The sequence below is a fragment of the Lytechinus pictus genome, chromosome 1 (genome assembly GCF_037042905.1).
Source record: "Lytechinus pictus isolate F3 Inbred chromosome 1, Lp3.0, whole genome shotgun sequence".
In the NCBI taxonomy this organism is placed as follows: Eukaryota; Metazoa; Echinodermata; class Echinoidea; order Temnopleuroida; family Toxopneustidae; genus Lytechinus; species Lytechinus pictus.
The window spans coordinates 505,990-524,488 of NC_087245.1; the positions used below are offsets into that span (position 1 = coordinate 505,990).

General features: G+C 35.1%; 1 protein-coding gene across 1 annotated transcript in view; it reads right to left on the reverse strand.

Annotated features, from left to right (window-relative positions):
* Positions 1–9,965, reverse strand: part of LOC129255423 (sodium/potassium-transporting ATPase subunit beta-1-interacting protein 2-like) — a 32,988-nt gene extending 23,023 nt beyond the window's left edge. The window contains exons 1-3 of the mRNA XM_064101155.1: positions 9,828–9,965; positions 6,154–6,237; positions 227–427 (exon numbers count right to left, since the gene is read on the reverse strand). Coding sequence (XP_063957225.1) covers positions 227–427; positions 6,154–6,237; positions 9,828–9,923 — 381 coding nt within the window. The 5' untranslated portion in view covers positions 9,924–9,965. The remainder of the gene's footprint in view (positions 1–226; positions 428–6,153; positions 6,238–9,827) is intronic.
* Between the last annotated feature and the right edge of the window lie 8,534 nt (positions 9,966–18,499).

Here is an 18,499-nt window from a genome sequence, read left to right on the forward strand (position 1 = left end):
TTTAGGGTTGGATTAAAACCTTCCGAAAAACATACCATATTTTCTTTTCAGACCAATGGACATTCAGAATAATGACTGAAATGTCCAAATAAACAAAAACTTGGTCAAATCATCCTAGTATGATTCTATTACCATACAGTTCATACAAATGTGTAATGGACTTTGGAATTGTGGGGGGGGGGAGCTGAGGGAACACATCGCCATTACACTGTACATTAATACTTACACATAAAAAGCATTGAAGAGCAGCATGAATAACCTCTACATATCTGTAGTCTAAGAGGCAACCAGTAACACCTATCCTCTCTGATGTACTCATACCATTAGGCAATGTGGTGATGTTATATGTCACTGAACAATTAAAACCTTGCTCAATCCACCAACTTTCACTGCTGCTAGTGTTAAATGTAAGAATATAATGATGTTGCTGCAAAAAAAAATAAAAGACAGAGAGAAAAAAAATCACTGATAGTCTAAAATCAATTCCTGTTTTAAATTTAATTGCCTGCCTTGAATAATTGTAATGAAGAGCTACATACATGTACGTACGGTACTACACATACATGAAATACAGAATACTGAATTACAGACAACTTTAATAATTCATTACTTCTTTAAGAGCCCGGTTTCATGGACTACAAGTACAGTATTATTGACAAAACATGTACATGTTTGAACTTTGATCTACATGTATAGGCTTTTATTACTCTTTAAAAACAGTTACACATCAACTACAATATAATTTTTTTAAACTGAGATTCACACACAAAAACACAGTACCTGTACATCTCTTACTTACATGTATGTCATAAAAAACATTCTGAGATTCAGGAATCAGAATTGATATTTCCACGGTATGAGCACTCTGGAAAATGACAAGCCATGTGAACTTGTCAAGTTCCAATCATACAAAGTACAGTGTGACTTATCCGCACTTTCAAAATCTTATACAGATTTATGCCCAGTTTCTTGAACACCGTCATTTATCATTGATGTTTGCATTGATATTAGAATGAGTCGAGTGTTGTTTTGAGAGATGGTTTTCGTATTTCTTCCTGTACCATCATATGCATGTATAGAGAGTATGTACATGTATGTTATGAACTTTTTTAGATGCTTTATGATAACTTGGCAAGCATCCCTGCAAATGTTATATGAGGTATTCCAAGCAGCTGACATTAATGGATTTGACAGCTAGAAAGCTTGTCTGGATACCAGGCTTGCTATGATGAGGAATATATCCAATTCCTCTTTCACGATATTTCTGTCTGGTTTTTATAATGTCAATGTGCATGAAAATTCAAATTTATGTTGGACATTCCTTCATTGTAGCTCTCAATCTCATACATGTACAGGTATCCTCCCTGTTCTTTCATTTCCAAATTTCATCTACCCAATTTCATAGAGGAATCTCGCTCGGCCTTCCACGCTCAACATACATGTCCACATCTGTTTTTAAGATAGTGTATAAATCTACTGTACGTCTGGCAGGGAATGGCAATAAAGGCCATCCTGTACTAAAACCAGCTCAGAATGCCCTGAACATTATTACACTTGCCCTGTCTATAATTTTAATAAACCAACTCTGTCCCATCATGGAAATCCAGGGTTACTTAACCCTATAGCACCAACAGATTCCTATGCATAATGGCAATTACTCACTGGAGGAAACGATAAAACTGGTAATAAGTAGGCATTGTTCCAAACAAATTGAAATAGTTTTTTATAAATTTACTTTTGTTCATTACAAGTTATATTTATTTTGTAGCATAGGACTTGTTGAATAGAATGGTACATGGCAAAGTTCAATCAGATGTACGAATATTGACCTTTGACAATCGTTTGCAGAGCGAGAAGAAAAAAAACAAAAGTTCGGGTTTCAGCCGCCCCAGTCCCACGCCTTCAAAAAAATGTAAAGTATCACTGACAGAATACTAAAGTTTTCGCCAAATCTTGGATCAAATATGTCAAAAAATTAATTCCAACTCACATCTAGATGTCACTCTGTGTGATATCCAACGTTTTGATGAACATATAGCAACGCCCGAGCTTCTTCGGCGAAGTAAGTGGTTTTCCGAGACATGGACGCAGCCATCTTTGCTGAGATCGACTGCGCAACAGTCTGGAACTTGCTACACACCGATGCATGTCAATCGGTTTTTCTCTATTATACTCAATAGGAGCATACACTTTTCTATGCAGATCTATGTAGCAGCCAACCTATGCGGTATGCACACGCAATATTACCACGGTAAATCATAGACAAGAGATACTATAGCGCAAAGAAAACGTACGGGCGGTTAAAGGCGGTTCAGTGTGAAATAGGAAGGGCGGTCTCGGGCGGTTCAGGTGCTAAAGGGTTAAAATGTAGGCCTATATCTGTGATTTTCATTAATTTTCTGTTTTCTCCCTGTGCAAGTATGTAGCCTAGACTATCAGTATAGAATATGACATTACTGTGTAAAATAATATTATTATTGAACAACAGTACATGTACATGTATGAAGAGCAACTTTAATGTGGTATATTTTTTGTACGTATAAATCTTTGGGGATGCATATACATACATGTACATGTTGTCTACATCATAGTAAATACTACAACATGACTGCAGAGAAACTATACTGATAGGAATAGCTTTGAGATTGTATACATGTAAAGCCTACATTTGTAGATTGTTATTGAAGAATAAGTCAGGGAAAATGCGGGCAATTTTCTCTTGATTTTGAAATATTTCCAAAAGCAGTAAAGGGCGATTCCATGCTAGAAAAATCAGCCATTTTCACAACATTTTTCAACCTGCTGTCCAAAAGAACTTTAATTTGCTTTGTGGTAATATTAAAGTACTACTGGGTAAACATGCAAAAAACTGACAGCCAATATGTTGTCCATACATGTAGGTGAATTAGAGCTAAAAATGTTGAGTGTTGTACGGGACATTTCTGCGTCCCGTACGACACACAACATTATTACTATAATTACCCATAATCAATTTTTTTTGTGTTGGTTATTAGTTTTTCACATAACTACCCACTATACAATGTAGCTTTATCATTGACAAAAAAGGATATTTTATTGCTCAAGCATTCGGCTGTCAAAATGTCCCGTACAACACCTATGGAATCACCCTATAAAGCCTGATGCTGTGTACGTCTCTGGCAGTCTCGCCTGCATTACGCAATTCGATATAGCAGCAGTGCTGCCTTTGAAAACAGCTAATGAACAATTATCCACAGAAGAAAACAATAAAATATTATGTCCATTGACCCCAAATGACCTTTGATCATGATCATGTGACCTAAGACATGTGCAAATCAATCATTAATACTTGATTACCTTTATGTCGATGATTCATGAGCTGGATAAATAAACTTTCTAAGAAAGAAAAAACTTTATGATGCCAATTCAACACGTACATGTACTCCCAACACAACCAGAGTTCTTTGACCTTTATGCGCACAGGGTATTCAAGGATACATTGCTGCTCTTATGTCCAAGTTTCATAAAACTAGATCCATAAACTTAAAAGTTACATACTGTATGTAAGTTGACAATTCCACAAATACCCCCAACATTACCAAAGATTGTTGACTCTATAGTCTAAATGACCTTTGCTTTGACCTTAGTCATGTGACCTGAAACTCGCACATGATATTCAGGGATACATGGTAGCACTTATGTCTGGACAAGTTTCATGAACTACATGTAGATCCATAAACTTCTAAAGTTATGATGACAATTCCTCAAATAACCCCAACATGGCCAAAGTTTGTTGAACGTAAGTGACCTTTGACCTTAATCATATGACCTGAAACTCAGGCAGGATCTTCAGTGATACCCTTATGTCCAAGTTTCATTAACTACATGTAGGACTACCTGTACATGTACTGTACATGTAGGTCCATATGATTTATATTAAAGATATAACATTTCAAAAACTTAACCTTGATTAAGAATTCAATGTTGACAACAACGCCGCCACCATCAGAAAAGCAACGCCAATAATCTCGCTCTGCTACATGTATGCAGGCAAGACAAAAAACTAACATCGTCAATCAACACATCCTCCTACCCACCCAGTAAAGACATCCCTATGGAATGTACTGTACAGTAGCAGCCTGCTCGCAGGTAAACCTATACCATCTATCAAATGACCTACCCTGCTTCATATGACCTTTCTGTGCTGAAATTTCAGAAAGAGTACCAAGGAGGTCTGAAATGCATACATGTTCATGAACAAATAATGTAGGCCTACACTGTAATATTGGAAACACAATAGTCTGCAAGCATAGGCTCACTATAATCCAGGCTATAATAGTAAAGATGTATTTGTCAGATAAAATCATGCAGTATTCTGCATCTTTTTCTCCTCACTGCTATACTGTATACTCTGCATAAATTTCATTGCTAATTTTATTATCAGTACATGTATGTGGGCCTACAATCATGTACACACTGTAGGCCCACATACATGGTTAACTGACAAGAGCTATTGATATCAAATCATGTCAAGTCCAACCCAATAAACAGTTGATTTGAATAAATAGAAGAAAAAAAAAGAGATTAAAAAAAAACAAGCATACATGTACATGTAGCACCGAAAATTTCATCAAAATCACATGTAAATCAAGAAGGTATGACATTTTTTTACTGTACATGTATGCACTAATAACAAAGTGATATAAAAATAACAGAATCGATAATCCCACTAATCACTATTTCTTTTACATGTATTGCCTACAAGGATTGCAGATCTGACAAGGAGACTCTCTATTCAATCACATGTAAACCAACAGTTGCACATGTTCAGGGACGAATCAAACATTATTATGAGGAAATTTTATATCTCATATAATAAAACTTCAAAAGAACTACATGCACTTTAGTGGGTGACGTCACTGGTTCCCTTATTTGCATTAAGGGGCATACCAACTAGGATGCGTACTTCACCAGGTTTTTTTTATGAAGCAAAACTAATTAAAACTTTCTTAATTTGTATCAGATTTAATGAAATTTTAATTTTCATATAGTTACTCTCTTTTTTTAATTAACTATTTGTGTGGGCCCGTGGGGGACACCATCTACATGTAGATCTACAGATGTAATTATTGTTAATACTGTAGAAACAATCATGTAAATGTATCTATTAAAGTAAAGCAAGTCAGACAGGCCTAAAGACAAACAAGTGGAGCGCCTCTGGCAGTCTCACAGGTCTGCTTCACGCGAGCGGCGATTCAATATAGCAGCAGTGCTGACTTTGAAAACTACTATAAAATAATTATTCACAAAAACCACCATTCATATAATGATACAATACATGTACTACATGTACGTTCATTGACAATAAATGACATTTGACCTTGATCATGCAACCTAAGACTTGTCATTGATACTTGATTAATACCCCTATACATGTATATCCACATTTTATAAACTAATCTATAAACTTTGAAAGTTATGACAGCAAAGTTATGATGGTACTGTAATTCAACAAATACCCCCAACTTGGCCAAAGTTCGTTGAACTTAATAAATGACCATTGATCTTGATCATGTGACCTGAAACTCGCACAGAATGTGTAGTGATACTTGATTGTCCAAGTTTCATGAATCAGATCCATAAACTTTTAAAGTTATGATGGTAATTCAACAAATACCCCCAATTTGGTCAAAGTTATGACATTTCAAAAACTTAACCTTAGGTTAAGATTTTGATGTTAATTCCCCCAACATGGTAAGTTCATTGACCCTAAATGACCTTGGTCATGTGACTCAAAACTCAGGCAGGATGTTCAGTAATACTTGATTAACCTTATGGACAAGTTTCATGAACTAGGTCCTTTTTAAGTTATGCTGTCATTTCAAAAACTTAACCTTTGGTTAAGATTTGGTGTTGACGCCGCCGCCGCCGTTAGAAAAGAGGCACCTATAGTCTCACTCTGCTTCGCAGGTGAGACAAAAAGGGTCCAACGGTGCATGTATGTATAATTATGGTAAAAAATTAAAATATTAACATTTTAACAATAAAAGTAATAATTAATAATAATAATAACAATAATAATGATAACAATGATAATAATAATAATAATGATAATAATAATAATTTCACTGAATACAGAATAAACCAAAGAAATATTGGATAGTGATTTCTTACCTCAAGTGAAAGAATTCCTGCTTCTAAATACAAACATATGACAAAGATATTCCAGCCAAGCCACAGCAATTGCCATAATGAATACTGTGAAAAAAGAGAAGATCAAAAATATGATTTCCCTATGTCTACACCCATGGGATGCAAGCTTTACAAAGTATGTTATATACATGTACAACAGTAAATATGGCAGGTTAATGGGATTACATTGTACACATTGTACAAATGTCATACTATATCTGAGTCTTCTACAACTGCATATATGTACTATGTACTGTTAATATGTAGTATGTATTTAACTTCCTGTTATCCTTTCAGTCATTCACCTTCACTTGTTTACAAACTCCCCCAATGTCATCTAAGAATCCCAAAACCCCCAATAGCATTTAACTCCTAAACCTTGACCATAAAAGACCAACCCTCAGTGACGTCAGCTATAAACTTCAAGGAAGAAGTATGACTCACACTTCCAGCCCCAGTCACTTGCACAGAGCATCACCACACCCCTTATACCAGAGAAAGTTTGATAGACAGTTACCTGTAGACCAATCAGATCAAGTTTAGATCACTCCCACCTTAAATTGTTACACCCCCAAAACTAATGATATACATAAGACTTCTTGATTATTAGAGGATAGAATACAGAAGAATACTTGACCCACACTTAATCAGATAGACTGACTGACTTCAAGACTTAGACGTCCATCGAATATTAATTTAACTTCACAATCTCAATCTTATTCTTCAAATTTATTATATTAATCGTCTCCTGTTTTACCTAAATCTTTGTTGATATCTTCATGTACTTCGAATTGTAAACTTAGTTTTAACTGATGATTAAATACCCAGTGATTTGAACTGTATAACTTTCTCCAAAGTTTCTTCATTACGCTTCCCTTCTTATAATTACCGATCCCAACACGACAGTACATTAGACATGAATAAAGCCTAACTGTATAGTACATATACAATGTATGTACATGTCCATTCAGTATACATAAATAAGTAAAATAACGCACTTTCCAATATTCCCTGGGGGGGGGGGGCACTTCCATTGACGAGTGGATACCATGCGCGACCATGGGCTCTCGAAAAGCACCCTCAACAAGTATTTTCCATATTCTGAAAATGCACCCCTTAACAAGTATTGGCGTGTGAAACCCTACCCTTAACAAGCATTGGAAACAAAACGATACCCTTGGCAGGTATTCCTTGAATTGAACCCCTAAACAAGTACAGCAATATTTTTGTTATGTCACGGACATCAGTTGTTGGTTTTACCTTATTACCTACATCATTGGGTTCAGGACGGCCCCACCTCACGCAAATCGGACTCTAAACACGTAGTGTTGACTGCCGGGGCAAAAAGTAGGGCAGTTCCACGGTTACGGAGTGACATTCAGAAAAAAGTTTTTAGCATTCAAACAAAGATATCACACATATTTAAATAGTTATTTGCAAAGAAATGGTACCTGACAGTAGTTGCTGAAACCCACTTTTCAAAATAATAACATTTGTTATTTTGATCCACTGAATTAATGAGATATGAATATTCATAAACATGGTTACGGAGCGACGTAAAATGGACATGCATATTTGAGGAGAAAACATATTGCTCAAACTCTGTGAACTTTAAATGGCTATCACAATGTTGAGTTATTGATTGGATTCTATGTTGTTCTAGCTTTAATATGCTGCATTGCATTAAAAAATTGGTGTATTTGTTTCATTAATTACAACTTTAAACATAAACCCATACCCGGTTACGGAGTGACGGTTACGGAGTGACATCTGAAATATTCACACACAGGCAACGTAAAATGAACTTATATTCTAAAATTTTCTTTTGATACGATGTAAAATGATGACATTCAGATTATCCAAAAGAAAATTTTACAAAACAAGCAATAATTTTCTGTTAAATTGAAATTAAGTAAAAAACAATATATATGTAGTCCCATGTATAGAATTTTTTGTATGGTTTGGATTCTCCTATAAGATGCGTAAGTAAAAAAAATTGTGGCTAATTATGTTCCCCTTTTGTATTATGAACTCCCATATAAGTTTTGATAGAAAAAATTTATCCAGATTTGAAATAGAGCCAATATAAATTTTTGGAAAATGTCCACTTTTGCTTGGAATTGCCCAGTACAGTATCCTTTATAAAATATTTTAGTCTTTTTTTATACCCTCGCAAATTTGACCCTAAACACATAGCTTTCCTAGCCAAATACACATGTAGATACCCTTTTTTTCATTATTTTAGTGTTTTTGACACCCTCATTACGTTACGTATGTAACGTAATGAGAAAGACATCCTTTTTACATGTTTTTTTTATCGCGCATGGTATCCACTCGTCAATGTAAGTGCCCTAGCCCCCCACCCCCCCCCCCCCCCCCCGGCAATATTCACACACTGGAAAAGATATTATTTTGTAAAGTACATGTCATTAAAAATTATATAATTCTGTCTTCAAGTGTACTGCAGTTACTATGGAACTGTTTTCATCAACAGCCTATTCATCTATAGTGTACATGTACTATATATATAATAAAGCTGAATCACTCTGTGAGTGTGAAAGCTGAAGTACATAGTTTGTGCTATCCTGATGACAGATCCAACCATGCATGTCATTCCAATTCATCTAATGAGTTGGTATGACTGTATCGGTCATGTTAATACCCCCCCCCCCCCAAAAAAATGTGCATAGACCATAGATTACAAATTACTTTGGTTTTTCTCCCCATCTACATGTACACATAGGCTACATGTAAAGTTCATTTTCAAATCTGATGTAAAGCTGGGCCCATATCAAGACTGCCGTACATGTAGTCATGTCCGACAGAATTCTATAGAAACAACTGTTGTCATTATTGTTCCAGAGATAGAGGGCTATTCTATTTTGCATGTACAGAATAAGATATTTAAAAAAAACCTGTAATGATAATTGGGACCCTGCTTACAAGCACTGTGCTTATCAAGGGTATCCCTCCATTTTTAAACAATATGTATTTGTATTTCATGTCAGATTTTTATGTACACTTATTTTTAAGGATGGTAAATAAATTGTATTGAATTGAAATTGAATTAAATTGAATTGATATACTGTATTATAGTGTTCTAATCGTCTCCTCTAATTTGTCTAAGGCAGCAAAAACTGACCATGTCAGTAATAATCAATAGAAATGGAGTCCCCTGACTAAGTTTGAAGTCATATTCCATCAAAAGTTTCAGAAGTGAAAGGAAAATGATGCCCAAAATCTAATAGGCTACAGTACCACATACATGTATATCATGTAATATCACTGATAAATGCAGGATAATCAAAATGAATCCAATAATACTGGGCAAACATATTTTCTGTCTGACATGAAAATTGGCATGTCAGACAGAAGATATGTTAGCCCAATTTTTTTCTACTATGACATCATCATTCATGATAAGACTACATACTGTATGGTGCTACATGTTTGTGCCTATCTGTGTTGGTGATTTTCAGTGTGATCATTAAGTTCATGATTCCACAGCATACATGTAGTAATGTAGGTTCATAAATGCACATGAATCAGATCATGATCAATGATGATGATTGAATTAACTTTGATTTCAAAAACTTTCTCATGAAACCATTATTTGCTACAACAAAATGCATGTAGCTTTAAAATTTAATACTTACTACAATCATAAATTTTGGTCTGTATTGATAAGAGCCAAATAGGCCAAAAAGGACGAAGATGATATTGAGGAATCCTCCCAGCATAGGAACCCACATAAAACCAAGGAAGTCAAAGACAAGTCGCTCTGTTGTAGCAATCTGTATGAAGAGAAGTCAAATTAGATTGTAAACAAGATACATGTACATGTACGGCAGTGCAGTATCTGCACATACATGTATGTTAATACTGTATGTATGTAGATCTAAATAATTTCACAAACAAAATTTACACATTTCCTGCAGGTTGAAGTGAATTTTAAGTTGCTTGCACATGAGTTGAATATACAATGTACAGTACTGTATTTTTGCCAGTACAATGTATAGGCTACATCTGTAGCATGGAGCTACATGTATAAAATACAGTGTGTTTTATACATGATGAGAGCCTACATACGTACAAAGATTTGAAACTGTATTAAAAAAATGATTGAAACCTGACCCTATGAGTAGCATATACATGTAGGGGTTGCATACAAAAGAATTGGTCATTGAGGTGAGTCAGATGTGAAAGAATTCAATGAATTAAACCTTTCGCTATCCTCAGTTCCTTTGTGGGTCCAACCATTGGCCTTTTGTTAAACTGATCTTCCACACAAAAGCTACCTTTACAATAGCAGGTGAGGAATAACAACTTTAAATGTAAGATTCACACGCTCTTCTTGAGAAAAGTTATTCCAAAATGGTGAAAAGGGGAAGTCCACCTTAAAATATGGACACCGTTCTCACTACCTTCCTAAAACTAGTTTAGTGGAAACTAGTTTAACGTGTAGTGAGAACAGTCGAAGTGATCTTCCAAACCGGTTCAGAAAACCACCTCGCGATGTAGTTTTCAAAATCGCTTTGCCTCGTTAAACTGGTTTTAGTGTAAGTGAGGACACAACCGTTCATTGGGAAGCGATCTTCGCACATTTTGAGCACGCTACTCCACACGATAGGTGTAGAATGCCTACGCTGCGGTATCGAATTTCGCGCGAAATGTGTCACCCCACTGAGAGCGTTTCCATAGCAACAAGATCGCTTTACACTGTACGCGAAGTGATTTTGAAAACCACTTTCGTGTGATCAAGTGGGAACACTAGCAAAGCGATCTTCCAAACTGGTTTCCTAAATCGGTTTCCAGTAAACTAATTTTAGAAAGCGTAATGAGAAGTTCGGCCTCTAAGTTTGTTTGAATTAGGAGTGAGTCTTGAAAGTTTTAAACACATTTAAATGTTCAGCAGAGAAATTGTTTACCATTTTAAAGTGTACATGTACATGTAAAACCATTTGAGGGGAAAAGGGCAAGGCCATGTAGTAAAATCACTTTTAAAGCCAGTCTGACAACTTTTGCATGCCTGAAATCTGAACAAGCCACTTCACCCAAGAGTATTGATAACAGAGTTGGCGATTTTGTTTAAAAAATATTAGAAAAACTGATTAATTTGATTTTAAATCAGATTGTTTTTATTTAAATTTGATTTTTTTTTCAAACAATATTTTCTAAAACTAACTGGAAACACCAAAAATAACACCCTTACACTGAAATCATTTTCAAAATCATACATTTCACAAGTATAATTATTATTAACTTCTATTCTATTTCATAATTAAATCCAGTCAAAATAAACCTTATATCAAAATAAAAAAGTATAAATTCATGATGAATATGCTGTTTCTGCATCCTATCATGTAGGGTATACATGTAGCTCCTACTGACTGGTTTGGTCTCCAAGTTGAGGAACTGCTTCATAGGTACAGCTAATACTGCAAAGTTACCTAGTGTTCCTATTCAAACATGAAATGATGATCAGTTTCTTTGGAAGAATTCCATGACTCAGAGACTAACATTCTCGAAAGAGAAACATTCTTTAATAATTTTCAAGCCAAGGACTGAAAATCATGTGTTTAATAAAGAAAACTACATTTATTTTGCTTTGTTTAAACCTCCTTTGGTATTTGAGCCATGGTTGGAGCTTTTTTATTGTTTAAAGCATGATTTGCAAAGCTGTGACTTATTGGGGAAAAGTTGCAAACTTGTTTACCGGGCATTTGAATTATTTCTTTTTGTACAATAAACATGGAGTTGTACATTGTACATGTTTCGATGGAAGTGATTTAAATCAATGATTCTTTTTTTTAATTATAAAGAAAGCGGAGTACATGTAGGGGGCTAGTGTAAACCATTAATGAAGGATTTATTCATGTTTTGATGATATTAAGTTAATAAAATCTTTCGATTTATAGTAAAAAAAAAAAGAAGTGGAGCGCCTCTGGCAGTCTCACCTGCATCGTGCGATTCAATATAGAAGCAGTGCTGACTTTAAAAACTAATATTAAATAATTATTTTAAAAAAACACCATTCATATAATGATACAATACATGTACTACATGTACGTTCATTGACAATAAATGACATTTGACCTTGATCATGCGACCTAAGTCTTGTCTGTGATACTCGATTACCCCTATATCCACATTTTATAAACTAGATCTACATGTATAAACTTTGAAAGTAATGACAGTAATCTAATAATTACCTCCAAAGTGGCCAAATTTCAATGACCTTAAATGACCTTTGACTTTGGTCATGTGACCTGAAACTCGCATGAGATGTTCAGTGATACTTGATTACTCTTCTGTCCAAGTTTTATGAACTACATCCATACACTTTCAGAGTTATGATGGTTATTCAACGAATACCCCCAACATGGCGAAAGTCCATTGACCTTGGTCATGTGACCTGACTCTCGCACAGGATGTTCAGTGATACTTGATTACTCTTATGTCTAAGTTTCATGAATCAGATCCATAAACTTTCAAAGTTATGATGGTAATTCTACAAATACCCCCAACTACATGTAGGCCAAAGTTCGTTGACCTTAAATGACCTTGATCATGTGACCTGAAACTCGCACAGGCTGTTCAGTGATACTTGATTACTCTTATATCTAAATTTTATGAACTAGACCAATAAACATTCAAACTTATGATGGTAATTCAACAAATACCCCCAACTTTGCCAAAGTTCATTGACCTTACATGACCTTTGACCTTGATCATGTGACCTAAAACTCGCACAGGATGTTCAGTGATACTTGATTACTCTTATGTCCAAGTTTCATGAATAAGATCCATAAACTTTCAAAGTTATGATGGTAATTCAACAGATACCCCCAACTTGGCCAAAGTTTAATATTTGACCCTAAATGACCTTTGACCTTGGTCATGTAACTTGAAACTCAGGCAGGATGTTCAGTAATACTTGATTAACCTTGTGTCCAAGTTTCATGAACTAGGTCCATATATTTTTTAAGCTATGATGACATTTCAAAAACTTAACCTTAGGTTTAAGATTTGATGTTTATTCCCCCAACATGGTCTAAGTTCATTGACCCTAAATGACCTATGACCTTGGTCATGTGACCTGAAACTCACGTAGGATCTTCAGTAATACTTGATTAACCTTATAGCCAAGTTTTATGAACTACATGTACGTGTAGGTCCATATACTTTCTAAGTTATGCTGTCATTTTAAAGACTTAACCTTTGATTAAGATTTGGTGTTGACGCCGCCGCCGTCAGAAAAGCGGCGCCTTTAGTCTCACTCTGCTTCGCAAGTGAGACAAAAATGAAAGATGAATAAGACGTAATTATAAACAAAGAAATACATAAGAAAATTAATTAAGAAGATGAAAGAATGAAACAAAGAAATACATGAGAAATTATAGAAAAAGAAAATGGAAGAAGGAGAAAAGAAATAAAAAAGATTCCGTACAAAAAAAGATAAGAGTTTAACATCAGAATACACAGAACTGACAGAAGAAAAATTAAAAAAAAGATCAAAACAAAGAAATACATAAGATTTGAAAGAAAAGAGAATGAAAAGAATTAAAACACATAGAAATACAAGAAAACAGAAGGATAGAACAAAATACATACAAGAACTGATAGAAGATGAAAGAATTAAAACAAGAAAATACCTAAGAATTGATAGAAGAAAAGATGATGATAAAAATAAAACAGGGAAATACATATAAAGAATTGATAGAAGAAAAGATGAAAGAAAAATTAAAACAAAAAAATACACAATAATTGATATAACAACAGATGAAAGAAGAGTTACATGTAAACATAGAAATATCTAAAGACTTGATAGAGAAGAAAAGATGCAAGAAAATTAAAACATAGAAATACATAAGAATTTATAGAAGAAAATATGAAATAAAAATTAAAACAAAGAAATACACAGAACCAACAGGAGAAAAAAATAAAAACAAAGAAATACATAAGATTTAATAGAAAAGAGAGTGAAAGAAGAACTATAACATATTACAGAAATACACATGTGGGCATTTTCACCACAGCTGGACACAGAGGCAAAAAAATCAAGTTGATATTCATGTCAAATGCTTTATGTTTTTTAATAAAACAAGACCTGAAGTTTCTGAGACAAAAATTTTCCCACTCTGGCAGACATTTTTCATTTCAAAATGGCTGCCAAAGTATGGATACAAATTAGTGTTGAAAATAGTATATTGATACATATTTTGTTTTGACAGATTTTTAAAGAACAGGTTTGATCATGTTGTTTTCGCCTGTGATTTAGCTTGTTATTATAACACTTTTTAAAATCCCACAGAAAGAAACACCAGTAATTCATTCATCTGATAAAAAAACATTGATGAAGTACATGTATGTGATATGGTATGTAATGTCAGTTACTGAAAACATGAACTTTTTTTTCTCATTTCCTGGAAAAGAGGATATATTATATGAAACTTGGTAGATTTCCTCTCTAGGTAGCACCACCCCCCCCCCCCCCTTCTACACCAAAATTAAAGATTACCAATTAACAATGAAGCCATAGGGTACCATTAAATATATGTACATGTAATGTCAGTTACCAAATGGAAAATGTAATGTCAGTTACCGAGATGTAATGTCAGTTACCATGATAAAATGTTGGTTACCAATATTGAAATGCAAATATGTGGTCAATTTTATGGTGAAGAAATATTGTATACTTGTTATTAAAGTTGAATTAAGAAGACGATTCCAAATATTGAGATATTTACATTAATAGCAACCTTACAACCCCCCAAACACTAATAGGTGATTCGACCCCCATTTTCTTTTTTCAAAATAGTGAATTTGAACGATTTATCCCTACCCATTTCCCTGAGTTCGCTCCTGCAATGCCTACCGAGACGGGTGTTCTTTGAGCGTGACGTCACCGGGGGGTATTCGGTCCCGGTGTAGTAATCAAGGCAGTGCCGTTTTGTGTACTATGCACGTACTCCTTCATATGGAATAACTGCAGTTGAAGTTGTATCTGCGAGCCATAGAACTTGCAAAGAGGAAATGATTAAAATATTTGTGGCCGTACTATTATTACAAATATGTGAATTCCCTCAGAATGATACCATAGACCCTAAAGGAATAATTTCAAGGTGAATAATATGAAATTTGATCGAGATCTTCTCACCAGTCGATAACGTAGCAGACGTGTTATTATGACATATTTATCCGCGTGTGACGCGGCTCTTGCAAAAAAACACAGTTGGTTGCGGAATTGCTTTGTGCCGACCGGCCGCCCGCTCCGGCGCAGCTAGCTGTCGAGCTACCGTACCGTTCTTGTTGTCTTCAACCATAGAGATGTATACTAATTACTATATATCTTACTGTCTTCATCTCACTTCCGAATTGCGTTTGTATGTGTGACGGTGACCCCTAGCGTAATTAAATATAGAAAACAACTCAGAAGGCCGAGAAAGAATACTACGTTTGGTTCAAGATTGTTCTGTGGAATGAGCTATGAGTGGAAATGATCCAGAGGATATAAAAGTGGAGTCAAAGACAAAAGAAAAGAAGAAAAAACGCCAGGGGATCGCTGCACGGCCATGAACTAAGTCGACATACCAGACCATAACAGTACACTCAATGCCTGGGTGTTGTGTGTACTAGTATTATGCGTTCAGCGCGCGCTGAGCTAGCCGCCGGAATTACTTTCCAGCTACTCACTTGATTGAACATCGTGATAAAATAAATGAGAAATAGTGAAAATATCATTCAATAACTCACTGTTTGCTATCTTACATCATGATTGAAGAGTTCATGGTTGTTATTCATACTGTTTTTTATACAGGGAAAGTAAAGATTTGTACATATCAGTCCTATTTATTTGATTTGAGTTGCTTTGAAAAAAAATTGTAAAATATCTTTCTCTCTCTGCATAGCATTTCTGTATGACATTCAGGCACCTCTTATACTAAATTCCCCCCGGTGACGTCACACTCCGAGTGACTTTTCTGTACACTCGTCTCTCGGGCTCTGACAGGTGGCTAATTTCATAGACTTTCAAAGCAAAATATCGAGAAGGCAGAGGATTATTGTGACATGCTATGTGTTTGAACAACTTATATATACTATATATTGTATGTAGAACCTATATTTATGGAAACTCACCCCCTTCTTAATTCAACTTTAATAAAGTCTTTCACTTTAAAAGTCACACCAGAAGGAGCTTGCTGTTAACTTTTAAAAGGTATACAGTAGTTCACAAGGAATACTATATGAAATTATGAAGGAAGTTGCATTCCCATCGTGCAAAAAAAAATTACTATGAAATTGTTTTGTACATGCACTTACCAATTACCTAATTGTTTGTATTTCGGGGGGGGGGGGTAGGGGGTACTTTTCCCAACCTATTGCCTAAATCTGCAACATTTTTTAAGCTTAACATTGTGATGAAGGAGATTTCCAGGGTCCCTTTTTTAGTTTCTAGGATTCTTTTGAGCATTGCCTCGCTAAAAGTAAATTCCTGGTTTTTATACACGGTCTGTTAGTAGTGCGGATGTGTGATACAATTTTGTTTTTGGTTTACAAGTATAGATGAAAAGTGAAATTTGACAGTTCTGATCAATGTTGCATGGATCTACTAAAACTGTTTTTTTTTTCTTATTTACAAATAGTTCAGTTTCAGTTTGGAAGCTGGAGTTTATTTTTTGTTGACAGCTTAAAAAAGAAATTAGCAAAGAAAATGATTAAACAAATTATGAAGAGAATTGAAATCCGACAGATATGAACAAGCATTGCTTGCACTGAGCAGAATAGAAATCAATAAAACTACATGGCTGCATGAGATTCGGGGGAGGGGTACGTGTAGCCTAGGTAGACCCTTATTCATTTTGCCTTTTTTGAGGGGAGGTTGGAGAAGGAAAAGGTTTAAAAAGTCAATATAAAACTGATGAATATATTATGGGTGTATAGTCAGAAAAATCCATGTGTACAGTCAATGCAATATTAAATTACTATAGGAAAACATGAAGCTGCTATGACGCCACCCCCCCCCCCCCCCCCCGAGTAAGTAAAACATACATTTCTTATCTTTTGATAATTAAAAATGTGAAGTATTATGGAACTTTTATGATTTTAAAAAGCCTTACATATACATGTAAGTACCAAGAAAAATTATGCCTTTGAAAATCATATAGCACTGGTAAATGTTAATGTGTATTGTCAGTTACCGACAAGTAATGATAAAAATGTTCAAATCAAAGAAAGGAAGTAAGAAAAAGAAAAAGTTTTTTCATTGAAATGTTCCTAGAAACTCGGGTATACTTCCACATCAAGCTCACTTTCATGTGAAGCCCTGCACAGAAGATCCCGGAGGGGCCACTTCCATTGACCAGTGGAAACCATGCGCGACCACGGGGTCTTGAAAAGCACCCTAAACACGTATTTTCCATATTCTGAAACTATACCCTTAACAAGTATTGGCATGTGAAACTATACCCTTAACAAGTATTGGAAACAAATACTATTGGCAAGTATTCCCAGAATTGAGCCCCTAAACAAGTACAGCGATGTATTTTCCATATTCTGAAACGAAATGATACTCTTGGCAAGTATTCCCTGAAATGAACCCCTAAACAAGTACAGCGATGTTTTATTGTTGTCACGGGTCCGTCGGTCGTCGGTTTTACCTTTACACACCATTATTATGGTTTAGTACGGCCCCACCATCCACACCACGCGCAAATCGGACTCTAAACACGTAGCGTTGGGGCAAAAAGGACATCCTTTATAAAACATTTTGATATTGTTTCATCATCCCCACATATTTGACCCTAAACACGTATATTTTTCCGAGCGAAATAGATACCCTTTTTTCAATATTTTTGTGTTTTTGACACCCTTATCATGTTACGTACGTAACATGCCCTATCTTAAAAAAGACATCCTTTTTACGTGTTTTTTTGGTCGCGCATGGTATCCACTCGTCAATGTAAGTGGCCCCCCGGGCAGAAGATACAATGCAATGATTCCACACATTTGACTTCCATGTGTTATAAATCTCTATGGCAAATTAAGTGTAATGTCAGTTACCGTAATGTCAGTTACCGTAATGTCAGTTACCAGCATGGTTGTGGAAAAACTATCATAGCCCCCAAAAGACAACAAGTGGAACGCCTCTGGCAGTCTCGCCTGCATTACGCGATTTAATATAGCAGCAGTGCTAACTTTGAAAACTACAATAAAATAATCATTCACAAAAACACCATTCATATAATGACATAATACCACGTTCATTGACCATAAATGACATTTGAACGGTGACTTAAGACTTGTCAACTACACCCATGTCCACATT